This window comes from Dendrobium catenatum, unplaced genomic scaffold (genome assembly GCF_001605985.2).
Source record: "Dendrobium catenatum unplaced genomic scaffold, ASM160598v2 fragScaff_scaffold_689, whole genome shotgun sequence".
Taxonomy (NCBI): domain Eukaryota; kingdom Viridiplantae; phylum Streptophyta; class Magnoliopsida; order Asparagales; family Orchidaceae; genus Dendrobium; species Dendrobium catenatum.
This window is the reverse complement of record NW_021319151.1, coordinates 349,849-363,655: the sequence shown is the minus strand read 5'-3', so window position 1 is coordinate 363,655 and position 13,807 is coordinate 349,849. Positions and strand designations below refer to the sequence as shown.

The window sequence follows — 13,807 nt, the reverse complement described above, 5'->3', positions numbered from 1 at the left end:
ACGAATCTCGAGGCAAAATCAAGTTGGAAACTTCAAAAAATAGATCGGAGACCATCTGAAATCAGATTTCAGCAAACTTAAACTTACAGTCGAACTGAGCGTCTTAGAAACAAAAACCCAACGACACCAAAATCGACTCAATCCGAGCCGAAATGAGTCCAAATCAAAGACCCGAAACACTTTTGGAAGGATCAAACCACAATTTGGGTTACCAAACAATCTTCAATCATGACATGCTCAATAACCATTTAGATGGACTTTATAGTATCTCTCTTTTTTATTAGTATCAAATTAAATTTCCTAAAGGTTTAATTTCGACTCTCTCTATAAAAATAAAATTTAGTAGTTATTCGTAAGAAAGGTTAAAGCAGAACTCATCGTAACTCGACATAGAATTTGCTTCGTTGTTTCTGTTGAGGCTGAAGGATTCACCTTCATTTCTTTGGTTTCTTAGACAATTTAAATTTAGTTGAAATCAAAAAAAGAAGAAGAATCCCATTTCTAATTCTCTATCTCGTGGATCTAGATTATCTGCCTCTCCCAACGAATCGGCCGGGATCATTTCGGCATAGGGGTTAGGGTTTGAAGGGTTCAAGATTTGTTCTTTCCCAATCATTTTCTATACTTTGTAGATATGAGCTTCCAGGATCTGGAATCCGGTCGGCAGCTTCAGGGTAGGAAGAATCTCATCAACGGCAAGCAGGATCCAACACAGGCCGTAGCCGCCGGAGTGTTCCAGATCAACACTGCCGTTTCCACGTTCCAGCGTTTAGTCAACACGCTCGGAACCCCAAAGGATACACCTGAGCTTCGCGAGAAACTGTAAGCTTCCTCAGTTCTAATCGCTCTGGTTTCCGTTTTTCAAATTTGAAATACGACTCTCTCGTTGTAAGAATCTTACTTCTGTCGTGGGATAAATTGGGCAAAAAAGGATGTTGGTGAGCCTGTGCCGCGTTGGATTCCATGGTGTTGGCTTTGGGGTTTATTGGTCCGTAATAACTATTACTTGCTTCATCGTTCTGGTATTTCTGTCTTTAGATATAACAATTTCGATTAGGGTTAATATGAAGATTTAAAATAGCTAAAGGTAGGATTTTGAATGAAAGGGATGAAGCCAGTGTTTCATAAAACTTGCAGTTTTGCTTATGAGGTTCTGGACTTGTAGCGTTGATTGGTTTATGCTTTCGTCCGCATGAATTAAGCTGGTATTGCTAATGTGCAAGTCCTGATTTGTCCTTTGTCTTCCAATAAGATGGGAGGGATTCAATTTCTTCGAAGAAAGCTTTGACCGTAGTAGATATAACATGTACGGACCTTGCACGGACAACATGATAATGCTATTCGGAACTTTTAGCGGGCAAACTAGTCTATACTGTTATTTTAAAGAAGTTTTCTTAAAATGTTGTGAAGAAAATCTGTGGTGCCATGTGCATCGGAATTTTGATCACACAACTATTCTATTTTTTGCTTTTTGCTGGTAGCCGCTTGTAATGCGCATGAATATATTTTGTGTAGAATTCCTTTAGATTTCATTAACGAAAGTGATTTTTTCCCCCTTATGGCCTCCTGAAACTTTAATATTTTTTGTGGTTTCTATTTCTTTCCTGCTTATGAACTAGCATTAAATTTTGAAGTTTTTAATAAGCTTTTGAGAATTGACCTCTCTGATTGAGATTTATTTTCAACACGATCATCTTCAGGATGACGTCAAAGTCACTTATATTTTCGTAGGAATTTGAAAGACATTTTAAAAGTTTGTGGTCCCCTCCGGTTGAGTTTAGCTTTTAACACGGTCATCATCGAGGTGATTTTAAAGTCACTGTATTTTGTAGTAATTTAGGAAGCATCTTATAATTCAAGTTATGTAAACTCCAATCCTTTCAAGGAGGATGACGCTAGAAATTTTTTTCTCGTGTAACATTCTCGGACATTGATATTGACAAATTTAGCTCATTTGTCGGAGCACATGCAAGATATATTTTTAACATATAGATTGATGCTATTATGGAGGTATCGTTTTCTGTCCGCTTGTACAAGTGTTTAGGATTCGATGATATAGTTTAGCAGTACATTGAGTTTCAATTGTCGTGCATCAGTAGTGCAATTTAGCTTATTTAATCTTTTGCATGTTATCATTTTTTTCAGTATTCAGCTCGCAGAGTGCACTTTTGCTGGCAAATACGTTGTACGATGCATCGGGAGCTTTCTACTTGTCGTTTGCAAATAGATTGATTTATCTGACATGTTAACCTCGCACTACAAATTTACTACTTTGGTTTGCCAGTGATCTATAGCTTTCATTGCAAATCTTCTATTGTTGCTTGCATGTGAATCATATCATTGCACTACGGGTTATTTACCGCTTCGTACAGATGAGCTATCGCGCACTTACGAATCTTTTGCAGTTGCTCATAGATGTTTGCATTCATCGCAGGCTTGCTGCCTTTGTCTGTAGACGGTGTATCGCACTTGCTGTAATCCTTTTACTCATGCTTGTAGAGGATCCACTACACTTGCAATACATTCACTTTATTTACTTGTTAGTAGGACTGTTGTATGCATTATGGGCTTTCCGTCGCCATCTGCGGGTAAGCAGCACTAAATGCATATCTTTTATTGCTACCCGTAGGTAAATTACTATATGCATTATAGGCCTTTTGCCAACACATGCAAGAAAGTGGCAAGAAATGTAAATCTTTTAGCGCTGCTTATAGACATTTGCATTTACTGCACTCTTCTGCATTTGCTCGTAGATAGCAAGTTGTATACATGACGGGACTCCTTTAGTGGCTCATAAGTGTTTGCATTTGTCACAAATTGACTGCCTTTACTTTTATGAGATCAATGTATTTGTTTGACACTGAATAGTTGTTGATTGTAAGGGTGTCGCAACATCCATTGCCTATTGTTGACTATCATTCGTAGGCGACTATTATGCATTGGAAAAATATTTTGTCATTGCTAGCAGATGTTTGCATTCATCATATGTCGCATTATGTATGTCTGTAAGGAGTATTATCATTTACGAGCAAGTTTAGTGTGCTCATTTACATGCTGATATGGGCTGCCAGTCGAGCTGCATTTATTAATGATTTTCCTATGCTTATTAACTGGCAAGTTGCTATGTTCGTTGCGGTTGTTCATAAATGAACTAATGCACTTGCTCGTTAGTTAAATGTTGTTGATTGCAAGCAGGTTTGTGTATTCATTTGCAAGTTGGCTTTCTTGTATTCATATGAACTGATACATTTGCTTGCGTGTCAATATTGATTGTCAAATTGGTTACATTCACTACTGGTTCCTTCATGTGTGTGGATCGATGAGTTGGTATATTCATTCCACATTGATTTTGTGTTCATAGGAGATTGTCGTATGCGTCTGCAAGTTGACTGATATTGATCGTAGGTCCTTGGCTACCGCATGTAGGTGAAATTTGCACCATGTCTATTATTGTTATTCATAGGTGGCTTAGTGTTTTCATTTACAAGTTAACTGGGGATAATTGTATATGAGTTGTATCCATATACTATCCTTTTAGCAAGTAAGCATATTCATCAGGAGCCACTATTTGTAATTTGGCCATTTTATTTCCCTCAATTCTCTTTGACCATCGCTTGCAAACAAATTGTATTTGGCAATTTTGTTTATTGAAAGATCATTCCTTGCATGATTAGTTTTTTTACCTTGCAAAATTATAGGTTTCATTTTAAATATTAGATTTTGTTCCCTGTAATTATTTAAGTCCTGTGCATTGTCAGTTTAAATTTCGGCAGCCTCCGAGTGCCCCCTCCTTGCTAAGGGAGATAGGAAGGGCTCTTGCCCTTTCAAATACACCTAGCCGGATAGGATTTAATGGCTGAGGGCTTCATGGGAGCGAATCAACCACGATATTGATCTTTGAGCACCTATTTGTGCTTCGGCATTTTCCTAGAATTTCGGTAGCCTTTCAACGCCCCCTCCTCAGGAGGGGAGGTTAGGGAGGGCACTTGCCCTTTTAATCTGCTCGACCGCATCAAATCAACATCTAAGGGCTTTGGGGGACATATCAACCTCAAATTAGTCTTCTAGGATCCTCCAATTGTGCGCAACCTACTAATTTTTATTTAAAATACACATTTTTGTTTCTCTTGAAAATCCGGTAGCCTTCGGGCATTAATCAGATAGAAGATTGGGAAGGGCACTTGCCCTTTTTATCCGTTCGGCCAGATCAAATTAATGCCCGAAGGCTTTCAAATTTTAATTTAACATATTCCATGAATGGGGAGCCTATTAGAAAATCATAGATTTGGAAAATTTTATCTTAACTCTTTGACAGATTTGTACTTTCTTTACCTATATTTTCTTATATTTGTCTTGGTAGAATCTTCTCTAATTTAGGTTTTTATTGGCAGGCACAAGACACGGCTGCATATTGGGCAGTTGGTGAAGGATACTTCAACAAAACTTAAACAAGCTAGTGAAAATGATCACCAAACAGACGTTAGCGTGCGTACTTGCAACTATTTATTTATTTTTTTCAACTTCAACTTTCGTCCTTCTGATTTCTTGCACTTGGAATGATGCTTTAGCTTTGCTCTTTTTTATGATCCTTTCTTTCTAAATATAGCTGGCGATTCTTTGTAAATCCCATTGCTAAAATAGAAATTTACATACAATCTAAACCTTTTTGTTGTTGTTAAATTCATGATTCTTTGGGAATGATGATCTTAGTTGTTTCATAAATTGTTGAATGGTAGTAATATAAGAATATGTAGGATTTGGGTTCTTTAATGCAATTAATATGATACATAATCTAATTTCATGTAAATGAATATGAAGATTCACAGATATAAGTCATCATTTAATTCAACGACTTACATTTTGAATTTTAATCAAGCAATACTATAATTTAAAAGCTTCTGATAAGTAGAAATGAATATAAAGTAGATAAAATAGAGAAAGGAATAAAATACTAAAGCAAGTAAAATCAAGTTTCTCGTCGGTATTTGAAGTGACTTCTCTTGGAATTAGGCAGTGATCCCTATATTGCATCGAAAAAGATCAAACAATCAATTTGATTTCACAATATTAAAATTGGAAAGAGAAAATTTATTAAAGGAAAGTTGTTAGTTACATGACTTTGACCAATTATTTATAAACTTCTTATAACCTAGGCTAATGTATATTTTTGTCATATAATTAATCTCAAATTATTATTAATTTTAATTTTAAATTTTATAATAACCAAAAAATAATCAGTAAACCTACTTATACGCATTTCCCATTTCTCCCAGAAGTGGAAAAATTGCAAGTAATTGATCAACACACAAATCTCCTCTAGCAAATAATATCAAATCACACACATGAGATCCCTCCATAGATCACACACCTCTACAAATCTCTAACATAAGGCCATTGCTTTTTTATTTTGCTACACAAGTCCAATGTTTGTTACCCAAGCCTTTTTAATTGAAATTAGTAGATGTGTTTAAGCTTGAAAAATTCAAATTGCTACCACTCAAAGCTGCTTCTTTAAGACTGCAAATCCACACATATATATATATATATATATAATTTAAAAGTATTTAAATATTATTCGTTAACCTGATTGTTGGATACCATTTTATTCGTGGATGAAATACAAATTATTGATCGACATAATAGAGCCAGAAAATTTGGTAAGGAGTGAGAGATTACGAAGAATTAGTGGAAAATTATAGTATTTTTGAAAATAATTAAAAAACATGAAAAATCTAAAAGGTGACTCCTCACATTTTATTTATATGGTTAAAAGTGTTACTGAGAATTCTACATATAAAAAATATTATAAATAGTACATGATGTGGCTGTTAGTATTTTTTGGGAAAATTAGGGGCAAAAGCCCATATATTGAATCAAAGAGGATTACAAATCAGTAAAAAAAAACCTCAAAAAAACTAAAATACAAGTAAAAACCCTATACCCCCAATAAACAAAAGGAAGTATCAAAATAAGGATGGACTCAAGCAAATAAGGTCTATACCAAATGCATCATAGCACCAATCAGGATTAGCGAAAACCAAAAACCCAGCAGCTGCAAGGAACACTAGTTGCCACAAGCCACACAGGTTGACATAAGGACCATCGTAGTGTCCAGAAGAATACCCAAATTTCCAACAACAAAGAATTCCCTGGTTGCCCAAAATGACCATCCAAGGGAATTGGATGGTGTAGACCTTGGCTCATCATTATCCAAATCCTAAAAATCAGCCAAAAAACTACAGCTAAACAGATTAAGCCACCTCCAAAATAAAAGTTTACAGAGATCCTAAGAAATACGCTCTAATAATTTGGGTTAAACAAACCCAGTAGCGAGCAGAAAAAATAACCCAAAGCATTCCAAAATTGGCCAACAACCAGAATAAGCTCGTCATGTAACCGGAATAACAAAAACCTTAGATGGCTTAACACATGCCATCCAAATTGGGGAGAAAACGGGCAGAACAAACCCAACACTAAGATAAAATTCTTCCATAAAATGCATACAACCATCCAGTCCAAGAAGAGCCAAACATGATTAACCCTGAATTTTCATAAACCTTTCCTCCATCTTTTCACATGACTTCCATTTCCTAACCTTGGCATGAATATCATTGGTAATAACATCTTTAACAGAAGAGGGACTGTCCCAGTGATTAGAAAATATCCTCTTATTTCTTTCCTTCCAAATGAAGTAAACAACAACAGAAATGTTGAGGGAACAATTTTTTTTTTTTCCAAACATTAAATTGAGGATTGTTACTAAAGTATTCATACGTTTGGGGCAGATTTGGTCTAAGGTAGAAGCACCTAAGCACATGGAGTAAACTAGTAATAACAGTGAAGGAGAAGTCACATTTAAAAAATAAATGAGAGTGTGATTCATTGTGCCCAATACAAAAAGAACAATATAGGGAGGCAGGAATCCCCTTATAAATAAGAATTTCCACACATTTAAGCTTTCCCTGTATCGCCTTCCAAGAATAACAAGCAAAACGGAGGGCATGCCTCTTATGACAAATATACTTAGACCAACTCACAACATCCAGAGGAGAATAAAACAGAGTAGTAAAATTCTTAAAAGTGGGCTTAGAGGAGCCATCCCAAGCCAAAATTGGTTGCTCCTCAATGCTAATGTTAAGAAAGCTGGATTTAATATCTGTAGGCCAATACTCAGGAAGAACCCAATGCCCATTAGAGATAAAATCTTACACAACACAAAAGTCAAGACTATTGCAATTGAAAGAACTTGCTAAGGAATCACCTTTAAACCAAGGATCCTAGAGAAAAGAGAAATTACAATTAGGGGCTACAATGAAGATACTCCTTAATGTCATGTGTCATCTTGCAAACTAACTTCCAGAATTTGGAGGCTAATGAAGGGGGAGGCTTCCAAGGAGATTCATAATTTTCTTTAAATAATACCCCAACAAGGAGTTGACATTGAACATGCATCAAATGATTGAGCAGGCAGCACCATGATAAAGAGAATCAAAAGAAGGATTCCCCAAACATCCTTTAAATTTTGGCTTAGTGATTATTTCCCAAGAGATTAGATGTATTTTCTTGTCTTTAATGTTGCCAAAGAAAAGAAACTTAGAACAGAGCTTTGAAATAATTTTTTGGAAAGATTTGGGTATGATAGCTCCCCTAATCCAATAGGCAATAGTATTGACAATAGTGAATTTCAAAAAGCGCACCCTACTTGCAAAAGAAAGAAATTTAACTTTCCAACCCTCAAGTAGAGCAGAAATCCTGCTCAGAAGGGGTTGGAAGTGAGTGAAATTGAGCCTTTTGGTAGCAATAGGTAGACCCAAATAGATAAGAGAGTCATCAATATGTGAAATTCCAAGGGAGGAAGCATTTTAGTCCACATTCTCCACATTTCTAGAACAAAGAATGGAGCTTTTCAAAGGGTTTATGTGAAGGTCAGAAGCCTCACAAAAATGTTGGAGTCTAAGCAATTAATATTCTCCAAAGTAGCAGCACCAAAAACCAAAAGATCACCAGCATACATGAGATGCTTAAGGCAAAAATTCTTCTGGTTAAGCCCCACAAAGGAAGGTTGGTTTTGGTTGTGGAGACAAGAGGACAACCCATCCGTTACAATGCAGAAAAGAAAAGGAGAGAAAGGACACCTCTGACGGAGCCCAAAAGAGGAATTAAAGAAACCCTCTAATGAGCCATTATGACAAATAAAGAAGTGTACCTCAGAAATGCAACATTTGAACCATTTAATAAAGGCGTATGGGAAACCTTTTTGTCTTAATCTGTTCAGTAAGAACCTCTGAGAAACATAATAAAATGCTTTATAAATATCAAGCTTAGCACAAAAAAGCTTATGGGAGCCCTTAAAGACTTTGAGTAATTCAGCAACCAGAGTAATATTATCAGTGGAACATCTGTTGGCAATGAATCCATATTGACTTTCATGGATGATGAAAGGAAGGACTGGTTTAAGTCTATTAGCAATAATATTGACCACAATCTTGTAAAACACATTGCATAATGATATATGTCTAAAGTCTGAAATAGTGGAGGAGTGAGTTTCTTTGGGAATAAGAGTGATGACAGTAGCTTTATCACCTTTTGGTATGTTACCAATAGAGAAAAAATGTTTAACAACATTATAGAGATGAAAGCCAATAATGTGCCAAGCTTGTTGATAAAAACCAATAGAAAAACCATATGGACCCGGGGCAGAAGTAGCAGCACCAGCAAAAACAACCTCCTTGATATCATGATCAGCAATTAGAGCCATTAAGGAATCCAAGAAATGAGAAGGACCATGTTACCCACAGGAATTGAATAGGAATCCTCATGAATTGGATTAGGAGCATTGAAAATAGCTTTAAAATGATCAATCAAGGCATCAACAATGCCTTGATGAGAGGTGAGAAGACTTCCGTGGGAAGAAATTTCTTTAATAAAGTCTATATTCTTTTTTGATCTAATCTTAGCATAAAGGATGCCAAGATCATCCTCCCCTTGAGAGAGTCAATAAGCTTTAGCCCGTTGGGAGATCTAAGAGGACCATTATGATTGTAAACGAATTAAATTATCATTAGCACATTTAAGGGAAGCATTATAACCCAGATCCAAGGGGTTACTTTGAATATGAAAAAGGCATTGAAGTTGCAAACTTTTGGCTTCCAAAATAGATTTATAAAGGTAATTAGAGGAGGCATAGTCTTTATCTCTAAGAGCTTTCTTGAGATGTCTCAAATAGTTGTAAAAACCAGCAATGGGACTTGCATAAATGGGCCTACTAAAGGCTAAGAGAATTTCATCCCAAAATCCTTCCATGTTAATCCAAAAGTCCTTGAACATGAACCTAAAGAAGATTTTTTTAACTGAAGAAGCCATCGAAATAAGCGGGGAGTGATCTGACCCAGAAGGAGGGTCCACCTTGTAATAAGTAGAGGGATAACTATCAAGAAAAATAGTGTTAACCAGAATTTTGTCAAGCTTAATATGAATGGGAAGATCCACCCTTTGATTATACCATATAAAGAAAATCCCCACAGAGGAAAGATCTTGCAAACCACTATAAAAAATGAAGTTGTACAGCTCCCCCAGCCTACTCGGAGGTAAAGCACCCCCTCCAGCTTTCTCAAATTCATATATGCAACAATTGAAATCTCCCTTGACAATCCAAGGTTGATTAATATCAGAAGAAAACTCTAAAAGATTGTCCCAAAGAGCTTTTCTGTCATCAGATGAGTTAGCTGCATAAATCACCGAAAGAAAAATGGAGGGTAAGGAACCCGCCGTGAGAATGTTATGAACAATTTGGGAAGTGATGAAAGTAAAGGTAAAATACAAATGAGCAGAGTCTCATTTAATCCAGATTCTACGAGGAGTAGCATAACTAAAATTATCACAACACATTTTATTCTCAAAAAGAACATGTGAATGAGCAAACCAAGAGTCAAAAGACATGGAAGTATGAATTTTCGCTTCTAAATTACAAAGAAGCTTAAGGTTATATGAGCTAATGAGTTCTTTACACATACTTACTTTAATAGTGTTATTAAACCCTATCACATTCTAGGACGCACTAGGTGCTAAAGACATACATGCCGAGGAGGTTTAGCCTTCTTGGATGATTTGTCTTTAGGTTTTTTCGGTGGGCATTTGGTTTTGTTATGAGTCTTATGCTAAGAGGATGAACCCGTAGAGTTCTACTTAAGAGTTTCAGTCGACTGAGAAGAAAAAGAGCTTTCTTTAACTTCCAGATCATCATCCAGAACAATAACAGGGGGAAGGGATGTGGGTATTTCCGTTTGCAAGGAAGCAAAACTATTAGCCAACATGACTTGAGTGGGTAGCATTAATTTGTGAGAAGAGGGAGGTTCAGCAGTAGAGGAGTCTTCATTAGGAAGGTTGAGGTTAGGGATTAACGGGTCATCCTCGGTAATGATAATTGGTTACTCGGGTTGGGCATCTACCACAATAGCAGCATGTAGATTTTGTTCCTTTGCCAGAATAATAGCAGTGGTAGAGTTTCTGGTGGATGGTAGAGGTGGTTTAGAGGAGGAGCCAGGAATACGTGGAGCCGATTTCTGCTCCTACTCCTTCCACGACTAACATTAGAAGGAATAGTTGGCTTAGGATTGGGATTTTTAGGACAGAGGTTAAAGGGATGAGTAAGAGAACCGCATCCCTCACAAGGACTGGGCTTCCAGTCATAAATTACTTTCAAAACCATATCTTCTCCGTCAACTTCCATCAGAATTTCATCCGGTAAGGGAGAGTCCTTGGTGATTTGAACACAAACCCTTGCGAATGTAAGCTTCGTTCATTTGGCCGTAAGAGAATCAACCAATAATGGTATACTAATAAAACTAGCAATTTTAGATATACATGAAGGCGTCCACAACACAAGGGGAAGATCTAGAATTTTGATCCATAGTGGGATCAAATTTTGGTTTAAATATTGAGGACCATTTTTATAAAATGAACGGCTTACCAAGAAGGAACCACGGTCCTCCCGAAAAAACTAATTCCAATTCTTTGGCAGAGGTGAACTTCATGAGAAAGAAACCGTCCGCAATGGAGATAAGAGAGAAAGAGCCTTTAAGCTTCCATGCCTTATTCATCGCAGCAAGGAGACGTTCGTAATACGGACGTTGTCCGATGGAGTAGCCCACGAGAGAGTGCGTCCAAATCGAAGTGCCCTCGGTTAGGTCTTTAGCTGAGAATGAGAGTTTCTTAAAAGGGGAGATGAAAGACATTGGGAACTCATCTGGGACAACCGAAGGGCCCGAGAGATTGTCGGCATAAGAAGAAGGTAAAAGGGGAGGAGGAGCGTGCCTAGCACGGAGGCACCTTGGAGGGGGGGGAATCTTGTGGATCGAGAGCCATTTGGGGAGGAGGGAGCTACAGGCACCCAGAAGGAAGCATCCGCGGCTACGGAGATAGGAGAACCTAGGAGAGCAAGCCCAAACCTCCAAAAACGCAAACCCTAGCACCACTCTGGTAGAACTCTAGGTGTCAGGTAGTGGTCCGGTAGAAGTCCGGGCCTCAGGTGGTGTCCTGGTTGAGCACAGGGTCTCAAGTAACTGTTCGGCGAAGCAACGACGTCAGGCGGTGGTCCGACGAAGGTAAGGGCCTTCGGCGGTGGTCCGACGAAGGTGAGGGCCTCTTGCGAAGGTGAGGGCCTCTTGCAAAGATGAGGGCCTTTGGCGAAGGTGAAGGCCTCTGGCAAAGGTGAGGGCCTTTAGTGAAGGTGAGGGCCTCAGATGTTGGTGAGGGCCTCTGGCGAAGGTGAGGGCCTCAGGTGTTGGTGAGGGCCTTTGGCGAAGGTGAGGGTCTTTGGCGAAGGTGAGGGCCTCAGGTGGTGGTCCGATGAGGCTCCGGCGGTGGTCCGGAGAGGCTCCGGCGGTGGTCCGACGAGGCTCCAGCGAGGGTGAGGGCCTCATGTGGTGGTCCGGCGGAGCTTTGACGGTGGTCCGTCGAAGCTCCGGCGGTGGTCCAGCGAAGCTCCGGCGGTGGTCGAGGAGGAGCTTCTTCCTTCTCTTCTCCTCTTCTCTTCTTGCTTGGGTCCTCTTTCAAGAGAAATGAAGGGTCTATTTATAAATTTTTTGGAGTGGCATGCCCCGTAAATAGGTGAGAGATCAAGGGTAAATGGGGAGTGGTTGGATGGACGGCCGATATTGAACCCCTTGATCATGGACTGTTCGTCAGGCATTTGGAGGTCTTAGTGATTTCAGAATTCGATGATCTTGGGCTCGTTGGATTCGTCTCGTTGAGCCGTTCGATTCGAGTATAAGCTCGTTAAAATAGAAGAACGTTTGGTAACTCAAATTGTGATTCAAACCTTCCAACAGCACTTCGAGCCTTCGATTTAGACTCATTTGGGCTCGGATTGAGTTGAATTTGGTGTCGTTGGGTTCGTATTTCCGAGACGCTCAGTTTGACTTTAAGTTTGCTGAAATCGGAGTTCGGGAGCTCTCAGAGTTCGGGAGCTCTCAAATTTAATTTTTGAAGTTTCCGACTCTACTTTGCATCGAGATTCGTGCCCGATCAAGATAATTTTTTGACGATGTATCAATTATATTCATATCAAAGCATATCTAAAAACTTTCACATTTATTCTAATCACTTCTTAACTATAATATCCTAACATAAATATATAGGTATTGAAGCAATTTAATTTAATTTTAAATAATTAAAATAATAAATTTCAAATATCATTTGTTGTCCAATAACATGATTAGCATATTGGAGTGAAGGCAACTTGGTCACTTTGTAAGGGAGTGAACCGAGTGGTTGTCACTTGTCACTTACCACTTCTCTAAGGAGATTTTTTTTTTTTTTTTTGTCTATAGATATTTTTTTCTCATATTTTTAGGTCCATGTAAATAAAAAAAATTAAAATATTCGCATGAATGAAATATTCAAGGCTATATATAGGGCTGTCACAATCGAGTCATGGGTTGGGTTTGGGTCCAACCTGGAACTGATCCGGCACTGCTTGACCTAATCCGAACTCGACCTCTTCTGGTCCGGGGCAACCCGAACCTAGCCCACTTCGGGTATGTTTTATTAATTTTTTTATTTAATTAGATTTATTTAAACCAAAATTGAATTAAGGTAAAATTTACTTCAATCAATTTAAAATAAATCAACCTTAATTCAATTTGCGCAACATGATTTTTTATTTTTTTAATATCATTTACTTATTTCATAACAATCTTTTAAGACTCTTCTAAATTAATTAAAAATGTGTCAAATCGGGTTAATTTCAACTTTCTGGATCAGCTCGAACTCGACCCAATTTTACATACCGGTCGAAATCCCTAACCCTGAACCAAAATTTTTAGAATGGATTTTTGGGTCGGTTCATGAGAAATTTTAAATAGTAGAATTAGAGTATTATAATTGCCTGCGGCCAACTTGGGCATGGACAGTACAATTTAGACGGTTTTGGGGTCTTTATGACAGTTTTCGACATTCTGTGCTCAACATTGATACTTTTGGAGTCTAATGAAGCCTCTACATTCAATTTCAAGCCATTTCAAAGATTATGGAGCAAAATTTTCTAAAATTTAGCTCAAGTCGGCATGTTGACTTCATGAAAAGTTGAAATTATAATTAATAAGATTTTATTGGTTTATGGCTCCAAGAGGAGGTTTTTATTGATGTCCAAAGTGTGGTTGGGTGCTCATAATTTTTCTGAAATTATAATTATATGTTAAGAATTTCTTTGAAGTCTTAGGCTTTGTTTGAGAGGCTTCTTTCCTGCTTCTTAAACCAGTTTTTTAATACAAAAATTAAATTTTTTTGTGCTAAAATGTTGCTTTAA

General features: G+C 37.8%; 1 protein-coding gene across 1 annotated transcript; it reads left to right on the top strand.

Moving 5' to 3' along the window:
• The first annotated feature begins 344 nt into the window (after window positions 1-344).
• Window positions 345-4,560, top strand: LOC110105208 (syntaxin-22-like). Its single transcript, XM_020834600.2, has 2 exons — window positions 345-822; window positions 4,392-4,560. Exons 1-2 carry the CDS (start codon window positions 635-637, stop codon window positions 4,558-4,560), a joined length of 357 nt encoding a protein of 118 aa, XP_020690259.1. The 5' UTR covers window positions 345-634.
• The last annotated feature ends 9,247 nt before the right edge of the window (window positions 4,561-13,807 follow it).